The sequence below is a fragment of the Cyprinus carpio genome, chromosome B15 (genome assembly GCF_018340385.1).
Source record: "Cyprinus carpio isolate SPL01 chromosome B15, ASM1834038v1, whole genome shotgun sequence".
NCBI lineage: Eukaryota > Metazoa > Chordata > Actinopteri > Cypriniformes > Cyprinidae > Cyprinus > Cyprinus carpio.
The window spans coordinates 9,687,714-9,705,775 of NC_056611.1; the positions used below are offsets into that span (position 1 = coordinate 9,687,714).

General features: G+C 36.9%; 1 protein-coding gene across 6 annotated transcripts in view; it reads left to right on the forward strand.

Annotated features, from left to right (window-relative positions):
• The window catches only part of LOC109069500 (rho GTPase-activating protein 35-like), an 85,247-nt gene extending 68,066 nt beyond the window's left edge, over nucleotides 1-17,181 (forward strand). For all 6 annotated transcript variants that reach the window (XM_042739154.1, XM_042739150.1, XM_042739148.1 and 3 more), the window contains 4 exons: nucleotides 3,741-3,818; nucleotides 9,798-9,929; nucleotides 14,001-14,106; nucleotides 14,197-17,181. In XM_042739154.1, coding sequence (XP_042595088.1) covers nucleotides 3,741-3,818; nucleotides 9,798-9,929; nucleotides 14,001-14,106; nucleotides 14,197-14,608 — 728 coding nt within the window. In that variant the 3' untranslated portion in view covers nucleotides 14,609-17,181. The remainder of the gene's footprint in view (nucleotides 1-3,740; nucleotides 3,819-9,797; nucleotides 9,930-14,000; nucleotides 14,107-14,196) is intronic.
• Nucleotides 17,182-18,062: the final 881 nt, after the last annotated feature.

Here is an 18,062-nt window from a genome sequence, read left to right on the forward strand (position 1 = left end):
CATTCCTGTGGCTTCTGTTCTGTTTGAATGTTTTCTTTAGGAATCTTTAGTTTGTGATTCAATTTAAGCTATGAATGGATAGTCTTGAGTCCTTTTGTACGATTTGTTAGTCGGAAAGCTCATCTGAATTAAGTTCATTAAGGGTCATTTGAAGAACTTGCATATAAACTGGGCATCAAAACTAATTTGAAATACATAGTAGTGTTTTCTTGTCTGGTATATGATTTAAAATTTAGGGTAATTCAGTGGACAGACAGACAGACAGACAGATAGATAGATACTGTAGATCAATAGATACCATAGTAATATACCACAGATTCATAAACTTTTTTTTTTTTTTTTTTTTCTTTAGAAAATAATGGTTTATGATGTAAATGTTACTGGTTAGCTTATTTCTAATTGATTAGAACATTCAATTAGAACATTCTTCAACTTGTTTCCACTTAACATTCTATTATGTTAAGCAAGGTTCTGTAAATTGTTAATTTTTGCATTTGACCAGTGCTACCTAACAGAACAGAGACTTGGAAACAGAACTTATACGCTAATCAGTAATGTTTACATCATATAACATTATTTTCTAGAAAAAAATTATTGTGAATTTATAGTGAGTTCATGATATCTATCTCTCTGTCTGTCTGTCTGTCTGTTCACTTCACTTCTTTTCAGTTAATTAGTTATTTACGTAACCTAGTTATTAATTTACATATCTATACTTTTTTACTTATATAGTTATTCACTTATGTAGTTAGTAATTAAATTATTTAATAGTTTATTTAATTGACTTTTCTTAGTTACTTGTTTGTGTGTTTAGTTACGTACTTGCAGGGCCGGTCCTAGTGTTTTGGGGGCCCTAAGCAGATTTTCAATAGGGGCCCCCATACCTACAGTTTCACCTAACCACCCGCATCCCATCCCAGTGTACACATCCTACACTGACACCTTATTGTAAAGTTTTACTAATTTGTTTTACTCAATATATTTATCTTTCAAGATATAGATAGGAAAATATATTAGTTGACAAATATGCAGTAAAAAAAAGGTTAATTCTTTTTTTTTTTTTTTTTTCGTAAAACACTATTCCTTCAACTAATTAAAGTTATCCGTGGAGTTTAAAAACAGGATATGGTGTCACACCGCAGGACATAGTTTTCAGTGACATAATGTATTATAATGTATCACAGTTCATATGCTTTTAGAAATATATTGATGAAAAAATGATTGCCAATTATTAAAATAATTGTATGCTTTTCTTTTTAATTTATATAAGTTGTAATTTATTGAACATCCTTGAGACAGTCAAACCATAGGACAATTTTGAGATTTAGCTCAAAAATGTAAAATAAAATTAAATAAAATTAAATAAATCTAATAATAAAGCTTTTTTTATTGTTTAATCTAAGTTTTTATAACAATGGGTCCATATAAGACAAATACATTTTAAATGATGACAATATAATTTTTTTATCTTGTGTGACAGTGAAAATGCTGTCATGTCAACAACCCGTTTAAGCAAACTTTTACAACTAAACAGTTTAAAATTTTAAATTAAAGAGTTTAATGATTGCTTAAGAGAAATGTAACAAAATTCAGTGAGATTAATTCTTAAAGCAAAAACACCTGGTTATGAAAAATACATTAGAGAACATAATAACAATAGAAGAATTAATTTTCTGGGCTGGCATGACAGGCCAGATTATAATGCAAAAATAATCAAACATAAGTGTAAACACATGTTGAAGCAGATTTAAGCAACATCAAAGTGAAGGCAAAATTCTGAGACGAGACAAGAGACCGGTTTCACAAGAATTAGACTAGACAAGATTTTTACACTATTTTAAGAGATCTTCAATGATAAAAACCTTCCTGGAAAAATAGTCTGCAGGTGCATTTGAAATGTTTTAACTAATCTTGCAATAAATGCCATCTCAGTTCTGCTTTCTGACAATGAATTATTATAGCAATAACGGACAGTACTCAAGCACTGTAAAATATTTTGCCACAGGCTCAACTGACTGACGTCTCTTTTGTATGATTTCATGAATCTCTTCAGAACTATAGAATTGTACTTGTTTGACCTACTATCTGAACTTTTTTCCATAAATTGATCATAGAAATAATAATAATAATGATAATAATAATAAAAAGAACAGTTATTTCTTAATCTAAGTGCAACCATAATCAAAGTAGGCTACTCTCTCAATGTTCAAATCAAAGCGCAAACAGAAACCATAATTTTCTTAAAGCATGATACAGAGCTAGGAGATGGTTATAACTACACATCCTATTATGGTGTGCATATTAATTACAGCCTAGATATTGTATGGAGCCTAATTTGCTTGCATCAGGGAGCCGCAGCCGCTCTCAAACTGCTGGTATAGAAATTGCGTTTGAATGCGCGCACACATCCTTTTTAGTTTCACTTTCGGTTTCGCAATCGGGACCGGAGGTGCTGAGCGCGCATTGCATTCTACAAGATTTGTCAGACACTTACAATGCGTGTCCACGAATGTTTTTAATTAATTCCTATGGAAGTAAAGCTTCAGAGAACGCTCCAGCTCAGCTCTGCTGTTGCCATCTCCACCATAATCTCGCCATACTCCCGTGATTGCTGTCTGAACTCCTGACACGGGGCCCCCTGGTGGCCACGGGGGCCCTATGCAGCCGCTTATATCACTGATTATGTAGGACCGGCACTGCGTACTTGTGTGTTTAACTGTATATTAGTTCATTTTGAGAATTGTGACAGTTTTCCTAGCACATTCAAACATTACAAATCTGTATTTTTTTATCATATTACTTTTTCATTATTAATATTTTTGACATTTCTAAATAAATAATTTAACAACAGAAGACTAATAGAAAAAAAAAAGCACTCTTGAGGTCTGGCATTAAAATACAGTGGCATTTGTGGTGTTGTGGTTTATTTTTAACAATGTTAATTTTATCATCACAAAACAATAATTTGTTTTTGAATAGGCTGTTCATATTCATATCATATTTGAGCCTATTTTTAAAAGAAAGTTTGAAATTATTGGTAGACCAGGTCGACCCTGTGGATTTCTTAGACATCAAAAGTAGAGTTTTATGATCAGTGCAGATCTATAACGCATTATGAAACTTTTCAGACGTTTTACAGTCCTTTTCTCGCTTTTTTTCTTTTCTTTTTTCCCTCATGTTATTACACTCCGCCATAAACACACCCTTCCTCTCTACACACATTTCCCTTCCTGCAGCTCCACAGAAAAGCTTTTATGGATAATTGATCAGGAGAGGTGAGGCAGTCAATGCAGTCTGCCTCGGCAACGTGCCGACTCATTTCCGTGAGTGTCTCTCTGCCTCTCGCTCTGTCTTCCTCTTTATCGATGTACTTGTTTTCTCTCTGCTTGGGTGAGATGGGCCAAGTCGAGCCGTTCTCTGGCTCTTGCATCTGCGGGGCACAAAACGCAAGCTGCTCTCGGCCTGTGGCAGCCCTCATTCTTCATGTACGACTGATAAGTCAAACAGTGAAGATCTGACAGTCGGAGTGTGGTCGCACAATTAGCAACCTCAGATATAAATTAAATATGTGTAATGCATTGTACATTCTGAGCTGGAGATAACACCATTTTGTTAGCTCTTATCAAACTCTGAGACTGTGTAAAAGGAATGGAGTGCAAAACTCATTAATTAATGTCAACTCTCTCTGTCTCTCTCTCTCTCTCTCTCTCTCTCTCTCTCTCTCTCTCTCTCTCTTACAGGGTTGAGCACAGAGGGGATCTACAGGGTGAGTGGAAATAAGGCCGAGATGGAAAGCATGCAGCGGCAGTTTGACCAGGGTGAGTCACATGACCTGTTTGATTTCACTTTCTTTTTCTTTTGATCTCTCTTTTCAGTTTCTGTTTAGTGTGCTTCATTGGCATGGCAGATACATACAAATAGAACAAAATGTAGTGCATCTACTGTCAGTAACGCAGTAATATTAGATTGAAAAAGAAACCGTGGAGTAGAACATAAGTTGAAATAGCAAGGAATGGAATTAGTAAGGGTAAATTGAAACTATTCAGTGTTGGGAAAGTTTCAAGTCAGGCAGACACAAATAATGCATTTAAATGCTAATCGGCCTCAGTCAGCAAAATCACATTTTACCTGTGCTGCATCTTGCAGTGTGAATTGAATTTAATAAGAAGTCCATACACCACAAAATAATCCCATTGTCTTTGTTAGATGCACAGACTTGCATCCAAACATGCTAATGGAGTCCAGTTTGTGAACAAATGAGCAGATTTGTTTAATGAATCACAAAAATGTTGTCGGTTCGAATCTGTTTAAAGCTCTGATGCCGAAGCTACCATGGCAGTTTTGAAATGATTATGAATTATGTGTGGCATAATGTGATTAGAATCATGATATTGAATGAAAAATGAAATATTGATGTTAATACTACACATAATACACAGTAATGTAAATAATCCTGTGGTAGTAACTGTTGTGGTTGTAATCTGGTTGACACTCCAGCATAGAAGGTGGCAGTGTTGCACCTTAACACTGTTTGACATCCATCAGAAAAATGGAAAAATGAAGATGATGACTAGTGTGTAGCTAGTTCTGCTGCACTGAATCATGTCAGACGAGATGACAGATGAAAACGGGACACCAAAAAAGGAGTTTTTTGGATCCTGTAAAAAATATAGGGTGTTAGCTGTGCTGATCGACAGTTCTTGTACTTTTGCCATCACCACAGAAAGTAGTAACTGTTAGACTATTTTATTAGAATTTAGAAATCTGATAAGTAAGGGAGTTTTGTTTTATTCTTGTCAAATTTGTGGTGTTGATGTATACCTTTGTCATAAAACCTTATGACATTATTAAGCTTAAAAGGTTTACTACAAAAGACAAACCATGCATACCAATAAGCATACTTCCCTAATATATAGTATATAGTATGTCCACATTCACAGTATTCATAAAACAGTAGGTGCAAAGTACCAGATGACCTACCTACTATTCCAAAGTGTGCATCTGATGGGACTTTACTATCATGAGGCCGCGGGAGAAGAGTTGTGACTAAGGGACCATTTACATGTCAATGTTTTCAGCAAAAAACAGTAAACTTTTTATGCGTTTTGCCTGTTTGTTTACACGACAACGGCATTTTGGGGACTGAAAACATATTTTTGAAAATGGGTTTCAAAGTGCAAGTTTTTAAAAAATGACACCATTGTCGTTTCTGTGTAAACACCCAAAACAGGAATCTTTGAAAACGGTGATGTCATGCACGTGCATAGTACGTGTTAGGTGTTGATTTTAAAGGCAAGCGCGAACAAACATACACAACAATGGCGTAGTACATGGTACTGCTGTTGCTGCTCAAGAGTTTGCCAACGCTTCTTCAGCAAAGTGTGGATTTACTTCACCAATATTACAACCAACAGCGGAGATGTATCATATACACACTGCAACAGGTACGGCTTACTAACAAGGTGACAGCGCCACCTACTGGCCTGGCATACGTAATACAGCATTTTTGGCCGTTTTCACGGATGTGTATAAACGTGAATCGATTTGAAAACATTGTCATATGTACGTGAAACTTTTTAAAAACGCAAGGGATAAACTTTTCCATTTTTGACTACATCGCTGTCGTGTAAACGTAACCTAATATTAAAATGACGCAACTGACGCTGGTTTGTTATGTGACAATGACAACATAGCGAATGTACTACATCCAGATTTCAATACCACACACATTCATACAATATAGAACAGACTTTGTAACAGTTGCAAAGTATCTTCCTCATCAAATGTAGTACCTACTAGACAGTGTGCAATTTCACCTCATAACTGTTGTCCAGTAATATCTTTTGTTGCATTTCAGGTAAGACTCTTGTTTGCAACAAAACTGCTCATTTAATTTGATGCAGAGACCAAAATTGGACATCTTGTCTTTGACCCATGTACAGATTACACTATAATCTTGAAGAAAATATAAAACATTATAATACCATGCTGCTGTTTCAAAAGTACACCTTAAAAAGCTTGTAAAGCTAAGAACATCACTAAAGTATAACCAGAGCAATGACTACAACCACCTGGCTTCTCTCTCTCACTGCTTGTCTGGCCTCCATGAACTTCCATGCTCTCACATTACCCTGCTGTTGTAGGAGCATAATCTAAAGACATCTCATGGATATCATAGTACATACAGAACTCTGTTACTCATATTTGCCCTGGGGAAAAGTTTGAGTGGGCCAGTCACAGCAGACCCGCCTGACCTCGCTGCTTTCAAAGAAATGGCTGCTATTCCTTGGTGCATGGATCACATTTCTGTCAATGAGCACACTGTAGAGCAGATAAGCTCAATTAACCGGGACTGAGCCACAGGTATTGATCCGGCCCACCGAGGGCCATTATGAAAGCATAATGTCAGAGCGCATAGAATATGCTTGTATTATGTGCATACTTGTGCACAGCGTCTGTTATTGTTTGCTTATGTTAATGGTGGTAAGACATATATATATATACAGGGTGCGATTTGTGAAAAAAAACAGAGGGGGGGATGCTTTTGAAAATTTTTATGAAATATTTTTAATACGACGGAAATTGTATTTAGTGTGATCTCAGTTTAATAAAAACATTGTAAGTCTACGTTAGGCCTATTAATTGTAATGATTTAATGTCCACGGTTATTCAAACAACAAATTACATCGAGAAAGTGAGCAAAGAACACAACGGAGCTTTTTGAAACTCCGAATCAGTTAAACCATTGCGTCGCAAAATGATTCACTGTTTCGAAGCGCTCCAATCGGATCGCGTATCGCAAATCATTTGATTCAGATCGGGACGTCAGAGCGGGTTTGCATGATGTTTTTATCCCCACCGGTTCAGACTAGTATTTGTGTGTATATGTATCTATGTATAAGTATGTATAACTTCATACATACATAAAACTTTATAACTATTTTGCATACACTACCAGTCAAACGTTTTTGAACAATAAGATTTCTTTATGTTTTTTAAAGAATTCTCTTCTGCTCACCAAGCCTGGATTTATTTGTTCCAAAAAAAAAATTATATATATATATATATCATAAATTAGATGATAATGTATATATAATATTTCTATATTTACACTTAACTGTATTTTTGATTAAATGCAGCCTTGGTGAGCACAAGAGACTTCTTTCAAAAACACATATTTACTGTCGCAAAACATTTCACTGATAGCGTATTTCAAATTTGACCGATTTATCATATTTTTTTTTTTCATCCAGAACAGAACAGAACAGAATATAATATTTATAAATAAAAAATGCAGTTATATACAGATATTATGTAATATAAAAATAATTAATAAAATATATTATTTATATAAATATTTAATTAATATTTGTAAATATTCATGTGCTTTGTTAGTTAATAGACATGGACTAAAATCCCCAAATCTCTAATTTTCATTTCAGTAAGCTCTTCTAAAGGAACTGTTGTGTGCTATGGATGCATGTCTGTGTGTGTGTGTGTGTGTGTGTGTGTGTGTGTGTGTGTGTGTGTGTGTGTGTGTGTGTGTGTGTGTGTGTGTGTGTGTGTTTGTGTGTGTGTGTGTGTGCATCACCACAGGCCGTCCTGTTTGTGTGCTTGCGCCGGAAGAGAAGGTCAGTTAATTACCAACAGATTGGTTTGGGTAATGAACCACGAGCGCACACGCTCCACTGATCTGGTCGGGCCCGGTTTGGATGGGCATGAGCTAATAGAAGGCGAAGGCTCGTGTCTGATCGATCAGAATCCCGCACAGCCAGGTGACAATACAATTACGGCGGAAATTACTGCTCAGGTATGTGCTCAGCAGCATCCCGGCCAACTCTAGCGAAATGTCAGACGATTCACAATCAGGTGCTACACAGCCGTTATCGATCTCTGATGAAATACAATCAGGACGGCTAGAGTAGCTGATCTGGGGTCAACTGGATTTAACATGCTGGTCTGAAAGATTACAACTGTAATACGAATGTGGAGTGCTTGTCTGTGTTTGTAGCTTTAGCTCAGTCATATTAGCTGAAGCGGAGATCAAAATTGTTTTGTGGTTTTAATCAGCGCTTGTTTTGTTTGCGGCTCGTAAGCTCTCACCCTCTCCTATGCACTCATTTCACGCCTGCATGCTAAGCATACATTCTCCAATTAGATACAGATTTCACTGGATCAGCCGTGAGATTAGAGATGCATCAAGACAGCAAGCGTGGACAGGTTTGATTATAAGGGGCTTGTGCTTTCAGAAGGACCCCTTGTGTGAACAAAGAAGCTGCATTTGCAAGAAGCTGGCTGTCAGGGATGTTTATACGATCCTGTGTCTCTGATTTTAAGAAACGGATTGTTTGCTGTTAAGTCAGATCAAGTACTTCTTAGAAAAAATGTGTCCATTTGCCTTCCCATTCATCTCAGTGCTAGTTCCTTGGTAAGAAATGTATTTCAGGGTCAGAGTGACTCAAAATTATGGTGCAGGACACAGTGTCTCTTCAGTTATTGGCACTTTTGGCCCTGTGCATTTTTTATTTTATTTTATTTTTTATTAAAAGCTTTGCAAACTCAGTTTAATTCGTAATTTGTTTTCCAATAGTGATAAAATACAAATTAATGTATTGTTCAATAGCATTTTAAATGCAGTTTCAATAGCATTTTGATGGAAATGCCATTTTTATCGTTTTTGGAATAAAATGACTCCTTTGTTTTCCAAAGGCCAATTTAACATGTTATATTTAATGTGTCCTAAATAAATTTAATGCATTCACAATTTTTGCTTAATAATACAGCTTAATTGGAAGTGATGCACAACATATTCTGAACATGATTTATATTTTGATTTCTGATATTTATCTCAAGCTCTGCACCAACACAGTAATTGTGCTTCGTACTCAAACACACACTACATTTTTTGAAAATGTAATGTGTGTGTGATATAGTGTATATATATATATATATATATATATATATATATATATATGTATATATATATTTTATTGTATCATTTTTATTTATTTGTAAATTTTTTTAAAGAACATAAAAGTCCCCATGCAGTCACTGATTTTATCCCTTAAGCTCATATTTGATAATCAGAATTGCAATTTTTTTTTTTTTCAAATAAATGCTTTTCTTAGAACTTTCTATTCTATTTCTATTCACCAACGTTTCCAAAAAATATAGATTAGCTGTCTTCAAGCAGCAAATCAGCATATTAGAATGATTTCTAAAGGATCATGTGGCACTAAAGACTGGAGTAATGATGCTGAAAATTCAGCTTTGCCACCACAGAAATAAATAACATTTCAAAGTATAATAAAATAATAAACACTTCTTTCCAAAACATTAAGAATGTAAAACAAACTTTTGAATTCAAAGTAAATTTTGAAATGGTTGATTGTTTTACAAATATAAATAATTTTCATAGTTTTAGATTGAAGGTCCGAGACCAAGGATAAAACTAAATTTAAACATAAAATGTATGTGAAAAGTAACAAAAATACTTTTCACATGCCTGGTAAAGTTTGTAAAATCTTTATAATGTGATCATGCTGAAGTATGTTGGTTTTAATAAAATTCAATCCCCAGCACATAAAATTGCCTGAAATTAAGGAAACACCCATTAAAAGGATAATGTACACTTAACCAGTTGCACCCTAAAATGATTGTCGCACTTCCTTTTCTTTTTTTTACCTTTTAGACTGTAATTTAACAACTTTAAATTGCAAATAGTTTGAGAAGCTGCAATGACTAAACTTCCGTTTAAAAGTCTAACTGAATTCTCTCTCTCTTTCTGTACATTATAGACCCTAACATTGACCTGATCGAGAAGGACATGTCTGTGAACACGGTGGCAGGAGCGATGAAGAGCTTCTTCTCAGAGCTGCCCGATCCTCTGGTACCATACAGCATGCAGACGGAGCTGGTGGAGGCCTTCAGTGAGTATCAACACCACAGTGAGCAGCGATCACAATCAATAAAAACACTGATACAGGGAAGATTTTCCATGGCCAGATGTTTACTGTCAGAAAGCAGCGTGCTTGGTTGTAGTCCTCTGAGGTTAGTGTGCTCTGGAGAGCTCCTCTGCTGGAAATCTTGTGTGTGGAGCTGGGAGAAAACGAAAAACAAGGGATAAGCCAGCGAGTAGAAATGGACTGAGTTTCTGCAGTGTGTTTTCCTGTTGCGGTATGATAGACTTCTCTCACCGTTCTTCAATACACACACTCTCTCTCTCAGTGTGAAGTTCAGCATTGTCTGCTCTGGGCATCGCTCCAAGCCAGCAACACACAAGCAATGAGACTTAAGCCTAAGATTGCCGTTAGTCCTTCACTCCAGACTGTTTCTCAATAAACAAGCCCTCTCAAGTCCTGCCATGCTTTAAATAGTTTCACAAACAGCAGGCCTGATTCAGCGTAACACCCAAACCTGCACTGGTGGAGTAAAGCACAAAAAGGGGACTTGATTGGTTAAATTGTTCAGTTATTTTGGAAGTGTTAAAATGAATAAATTTGGTATACCAGAGTAAAATCTTAGTACTGTTCAAATGGCCATAGAAAATGATCAAAATTCTTAAATTTGTCATTATTTACACACCCTCATGTCATTCCAAACATGTTTGAGTTTGTTTCTTCTGTGAAACACAACAGAAGATATTTGGAAAAATATCAATGTTTGTTTTGTCCATGCGATGCAAGTCAGTCGTGATCAAAACTATTTGGTTACCAACATTCTTCAAAATATCTTCTTTCGTGTTCCTCAGATGAAAGAAAGTGGGTTGTGGAAACTCTTAATCCTAAATATAAGCAACCACTTATTAATAGTCTAAACTTTTAACCAAACACTATTTAATGCAAGAACATTACAGAAGCCCATTGAGAGTAAGAAGGAAGGGATATTGGAGGGAGAGGACAGTTGGCAGGTCACCTGATTGCCGTGTCACTCTCCGCAGGTGGTGGGCGGGGCTTTTCTCTGATCCGTCTGTTACTGGATGCCAAGGCAAGAGCCCAGCAGGCTTGTTCTGTTTTAGTCTCTGAAAACACAGGAAGCACCTGCACTGCTTTATGGCCTTCTGAATAATCCTTTGCTTTGTTGATCTGCCATCTATTAGACGTCTCAATAGGATATTAAAATTAATGCATTTTCTGACTGGCAGTGGCGGTGGTGGTTTATTCATTGGATGATATTTGCATATTCGGTCTCAAAATAAACAATGTCTGGCTAGGGTTTAAATACACTGGCGTCCTGATGTTTTGAGAGCATTATTACTACTACTAATACTACAGGTCATGATTTCATTCAAGTACCTAATCCTAAGTATTAAGCCCAAAATATACTTAAGTTTTGACCTGAATGCTTAGATATGCATGCAGCTGAACCTTTTTAAAACAAACAAACAAAAATGTATTTGTACGCACTTAATATGCACGTTCCAAAATATCAGTCTGTGTTTGTAAATTTTGTGCATAGTACAATTCAAAGCACATGTGTGAGATGATTGTGTCGAATATGTGTGGTTAGAAAAATCAGGCTGTGCCTGTATAGTATTGATGACAAAATATGCGCTTATGAATACCCAAGCATGCCCATAAAACCCGAAGTATAATTTGGTCCCACAGAATTCTTTCGGTTTTGATGCAAACTTGCGAAGTATACTTCGTTTGAAAGTTGCTTGACATTTGCGCTCTATAAAGTTTCATCCTTGTCTAATGTTTGCGCTATTTCTCTCTTAAGCCCTATATGCACCGGATTAGTATTATCTGGGGAGCTCATGTGATTTAGAAATTACCCCGCACATCTGCATTTGCACGTTATAAGCGAAGCCTGGGATTTTACTAAAAAAAATTTACTTATCTCCCGGATATGATGTCAAGGCTTTGCTTAAGGTTATATATCATAAACTGAAGAGTGTTCCTACATTTTGTCCATCTCCATCTAATCAGTCTTTTTGTTTTCACTCTTCTGATGGTTTTCAGCTTTCTCTTTCTGCAAATTATATAGTTTTATGGTGTAGAGCGCTATGACCCAGCACCCAAAATACTATCAAAACACTCCAACGCAGCCTCCATTCAGAAAGATGGATAAAAAGGTGCACAGGAAAGAAAAACCTTGAAACAATTATATACATGACCCCAACAGATCCTGGTCAATCACAGAGATACCGATTCGCAGGGGACTAATATTATCACAGAACCTCTGTGTCTGGTGAAATATGGTAGGTCCATTTAGGGGAAATTTTTACTTGACAAATTACAGACATGTACGATTCACACAGAATTAAGATCACAGACAACCTCTGCAATTATTACACATGACTAGAAGTCACCGGGTAATACTAATCCTGTGCGAATAGGGCTTCAGGTTTATAACTGATAAAAAATGTTGTGTTCTGGAACTTGATGGTGAGTCAGTAACAATGAACACTTCAGAAACACTGCACTAAAAATGACCCTAGCTAGCAACCATATAGCAACAAACTGCCATTATAGTGGTTCTGCACATTTTTCCTTTGAGTTACTGCAGTAATTCTGCATCTGGGGCCACAATGCATAATGCTGATGTCAGTGTGTGAGTGTGTGTGTGTAACGCTGACATCAGAGTATGTGTGTGACTAGGGAGGAACACATCTGCCGTAGTGGTCACATGTTCTGACACAAGGCTCACAGCGTTAAGGGCTGATGTAAGCCGTTCTGACTCACTGCAACCATCAAGCTCGCTGCACCTAGGGCGTGCGTGTGTGTGTCTGTGTGTGTGTGACTGCACACACTACACAATTATTTCTGTACATGTACTGTTTGTGTGTGTGAGACACTGTGCTTCATTGAACAACCCCTCGGTCAGCCCAGATGAGACTGATGGGAAGTCTAGTATGCGCACACACATGCAAACACACACACACACACACCTTTTCACTGTTACTCCTCCCTAGAGTTGTTGTTTATTGATTTAGGTGGAGTGTGTTGCTTCCTTTGTGCATATTAGAACTCATTATTCCTGAATTACTTCCTCAAGCATCGCTTCCAAGCAATCTGAGGTCCCAAAGCCAAACATGGATAGTGTTTTAAGAAAGAGTCCCCACTCACATTTCATCTCGAGTAAATAGAGTGATTCAGTTTCTGCACACATATTCAATCAAAGTCTCAATTAGTATTCAGCATTTTTCACAAATCTGGTGCAGAATTATGGAGGATTAGAAGTCTGTTTACTATTTTTGTTTTATTTTATTTTTTTATAGAAAATTTAATTAAACCATTTTAAATAAGTCTTTTTGAATTTAAATTATATATAAATTTGTATTTATTTTACTCAGTTGTAAACACATGAATTAAAGAAATTATTTTCATTTAAAATCTGATTTGTTTCCTTTTTTTTATATTTGAAATTGACAACTCATTCTTTCATTTTATTTTTAATTGTGGCTTCTAGTACTCTCTACAAAAGAGTGCATACATCTCTTTGAAAATAATAATAAAAAAAATAAACTATGCACTGTTTTAATTTACATTTATATTAAAGTTTTCTATCCTATCACACTTTTACAAAAATGTGTGACAGTTTAAAACTAATTAAAAAGGTGGTATAGACACTCCAGTCAGATGAAATGAATGAAGTCTTTGGTTAAAGGTTCTATTAAAATATACTGGTAAATATTAAAAAACTTTAGGAGTGGATCATTGTGGTAACAGGGTTGAACATGTTGTTTGTGTGGGACAGCTTAATATTGTGTTTATGGTACATACATTTGTTAATAATTTAAAATATATCTGTATATATTAAATAGCTCAGGGTCTGTGCCTTTATTACTTTAAAGAAGCTAATAGGACACCATGACGTTACAGAAACACACTGGTCTTGAAGGTCCTCAAGCACTGAAGCCATTGTCAAGACTCCAGTGTGTCTGTCTTGTCGCCTTCCATCTATTTGTGTGCTGTGGGACAAGTGAACACCTGTGAAGCATAAAGAAAATAAATGGGTTTGTGTCTCATTCCGTGTTCCCTCTCTGCCCCCTGCAGAAATCAATGATCGAGAGCAGCGCCTCCACACCATGAAGGACGTGCTCCGCAGGTTCCCTCGAGAAAACTACGAGGTCTTCAAATACGTCATCACTCACCTGAACAAGTGAGAATCAGAGCCATCCCTAGGGCAAGACACAATCATACTCTCTCACACGAAAGTTTTTCATTCTCACTGTTTCTCTCTTTCTCGCAGGGTGAGTCAAAACAGCCGCCTGAACCTGATGACCAGCGAGAACTTGTCCATTTGTTTCTGGCCGACACTAATGCGGCCAGATTTCACCACCATGGACGCGCTGACAGCCACACGCACCTACCAGACAGTCATCGAGACCTTTATCCACCAGTGTGCTTTCTTCTTCTACAATCAGCCTTTGGCCGACACACCCAGTGGCTTGCACGGACAGCCCGCCTCGCCTACCACCGCCTTGTCTTCTGCGTCCTCCATACAAGGCTCCGCCTACTCCGCCTGTTACGCCCCATTACAACCTATAGCCCCGCCCTTCGGCACCGCCCAACAATCCCCGCCCCATTCTCCACCCCCAATCCAGACCCTGCTATCTTCGCTCCACCCCCATCACACCCCTACGGAGCAACACACGCTGTGAAGCTGTAGACGAGGAGGAGAACTTTGGGAGCACTGAAAGAGATTAATCGAATGGAAGAAACTTCCGAGGAGATTGCACGGCCGTGCCTGACTTATCACAAGCAGCAGAGGAACGAGAAAGAAAGAGGTCAAGAGTACATGAGCTATGTCAACCACACTTCATCGCCCTCTTTCTGCATCATGCTCCTCTATAAATTGCTCTGTTCTTGGCCCTTTACGCTCCTCACGCACATTCAGACAACTGCAGATTAAGTGTGGGAACCCTAAACCCAGATCTCTGATGGGTCAATCTGACGTAGTTGTCGCACTCTTGCTGTTCCAGCGTTGTCTTAGTCAATCGGCGACCAATGGGAGATTGGATGTATGAAGTCCACCTCATACTCGGGTGGCCACTGTACGCAATCTCCTAGAAATAAGGTTAAGCGGGCCAACAGGGTGGCCTATATATTCACCAGATTTTTGTTGTAACTTTCGACCATTGTTATAAATTACGAAAAATAAATGCTTTTTTCCAACGCAGCAACATGACCATATTCCTCCCCCTTATTTATCCTGAAACCGCTTTTTAAAGAGAGACACAAATCAAAAGACAAAACTAGAACTTGTGTGTGGGAGGATGTGTGTGGCACAGCATTCTGGGATTTGAAGTCTTTTCCTCCCCTTTATCCCCGTCACATGAGCCTCCAGAACATGCTGGAAGACTAATGCTTCTTTTATTGCAGAATGTCCTCACAAAGCACTCAACCCTCGGTTTCCTGCTCCACGAGGATCTTGTGATCGGTGTCTGTTCATTTATTATTCTTATTACACGTTTGTAGGAAGTTTCCTCATGTTAGATCCGTGGACTATTTTTTGCGCACATGATTGGTGAACCAGTAAGTGATGAGTTCTAAGGGATGGGTTGGGTTGTGGTCCTCCTGCATTTTAGAGGAGAGGTATGCACTAAATCAAGAGTTACCTCACAGTTCTGGAAGGTAAAGGAAGTTTGCACTAGAGGAGACGCTGTGCTGTATCTATTCGGATGGCATTGAATCAGTGAGCTGTGGAAGCCTAGAAGATGAGAGTGAAGATAGTGGCATAGCTGTTAACGGCATTCGGAAAAGATAAAGTCTTCAATGTGTTTGAAAACAGCATGTGGTGCGTTATCAGAGTGAGAATATGAGCTTTTTGTCAAGACTGACTAAATGTCTCTACTTCGGAGTTGACCTCAGAAGGATGACATTGTTTATAAAATGCCAGACGTTTTAAAAAGATTAGGAGAAGAAAACTTTGGAAACGGGAAAGGTAATGTGGTAGCTTGTGAGCAGACTTCCGTTTGTGGGCTCTTGGAGCGCCACCCTGTGGACAAAGCAGGTATTGCATGTTGAAACTCAACTCGTATTCACGCTAATGTTACATTTTTGTTTTTCTAGAAAATGCTGGATGCATTCACAATCACGTGGTTTAAATAAAAAAACTGACATTTAGCTTTCAAGTTTATATCAGTGTTCCCAGGGCTTATACTTCATAAGTTTACTTACTCCAGATTAGATAATGGATCATTTTCTGTGGCTTGTGTGTTTATTTGAACTCAAAAAAAGTCAGTTTGTTGTGAGCCGTGGTTTTCAAGCAGGCAGACGCTGTGAAACTGTTTATGGAGAAAAATGAATGTATCCTACAGCAGATTTCATTTCATTTTTGTGCATATCTCTCCCTAGAATACATTGTGAACCACACCTGCCCTGTCCCTCTTTAACTTCAATCCACATCTACTCTGACTTCTGATTGGCTGTGATGATCTGCAACTCTTTAACCGTTCTTGCTTAAACACTTTTTGCCCTCAGAGAGCAGGAGTAATGGTATATTTTGGGAAATCGGGAGCTGTGTGGCCTATACGGCCCTGGTACTTTGTATGAATGCTGCATTCTCTATGTATTTTCAATGTATTCTTTCAGAGCCGACTGTCCTTCGCAGCCAAAGACTGTGCAAAAAAAAAAAAAAAAAAATAATAAAAATGGGCAGGGGAAGACGACTAAAAGTGACCTGACAAACGTGTATTAAAAATGTGACATTGTTTCAGCAATCCTATTTGGCTGCATCACTTTTTTTCTTTTTTTTTCTTTTTCTTTTTTCAACATTGGTGACAGATTGTCTGTTAAGTTAAAGGAGAAAGGAGCAAAACTATATTCAGAATTGTTGTTTATTTGTACGTTAGGGGGTCTGACACTTTGCCCTGTAGTCAATGGTGATAGAAAAGGTGTTCTTTTTATGTTTTATTTTAATAATTAAAAAATGAGAAGGCATTTAAGTCTTTTTTTTTTTTTTTTTTTTTTTTTTTTTGTGAATGGTGTAAAGGCCACGTTGATGTAGTGCATGATTGAAGACCAGGTCAGGGAGAGAGGTCTGCCACTCTCAGTATTAAAAAAGGAAGAAAAAATGAACAAAGAAAAAAATAGAAATAAAATGAAGTTACATCCACAAAAATACATGTCATTATTTGCCAAGAAGTTGGTAATTAGTCTTAATGGGAATGGTGTATAAACAGTAAGGCCTTCTGTGACCTGTATTATAGTTAATAAAATCAATCTTGTAAAATCGGTCTCTTGTCTTTATTTTATAGCTGCAGAATGTGCTTCAATTCCATTACATCTGTGCTTTTGCTATTTACTGATTCTACTTTTTCACTTATGTAATCAAATTTATTTAAAAAATAATTTTATTCAGCAATGATGTTGAAATTGGTTAATTATGACATTAATGCATTTAACACTGTTGGAAAGAAATTCTATTTAAAAGAAATACTGTTCTTTTGAACTTTCTATTCATCACAGAATCCTGGGGACAGGAATGACAACAAATCAACATATGATAATGATTTCTGAAGGATCATGTGACACTGGAGACTGCCGTAACAATGCTGAAAATTCAGCTTTACCATCATCACAGACATAAATTACATCTTAAAATAGAAAACATAATGAAAACAATTGTTTATAACAAATACTGTTTATTTTACTATCAAATGCTGTACAAAAAAAGAAAGTTGGTGCATTTGAGGAAGAATTTACTACTTCTGACCCACAGAGTTCATTAAAATGAAAAAAAAAGAATGTCTAATGAAATATAGTTTTGTCATTCACAGATGTCTGACATGCTACAGTATATAAACTACCCAGTTACAGCACCATACATTATATTGACTTCTGTTAGTTTCTTTCTAACGTCCCATTCGGCACCCTTGGTAAATATGATCAGAGAAGGCTGTGAAAATTCATCTGCATTGTTAATCCTTCTGATCTTTTCTTTTAAAAATAAACAAAAATCTAACCTTTCACTGGATAATAAGAATTTAAAATGGGGGGAAATATCATTATGAAATAAATGTTTTTCTCTAATACACATTGGCCACAATTAACGGCACCCTTTTATTCAATACTTTTAGAAACCTCCATTTGCCAGTTTAACAGCTCTAAATG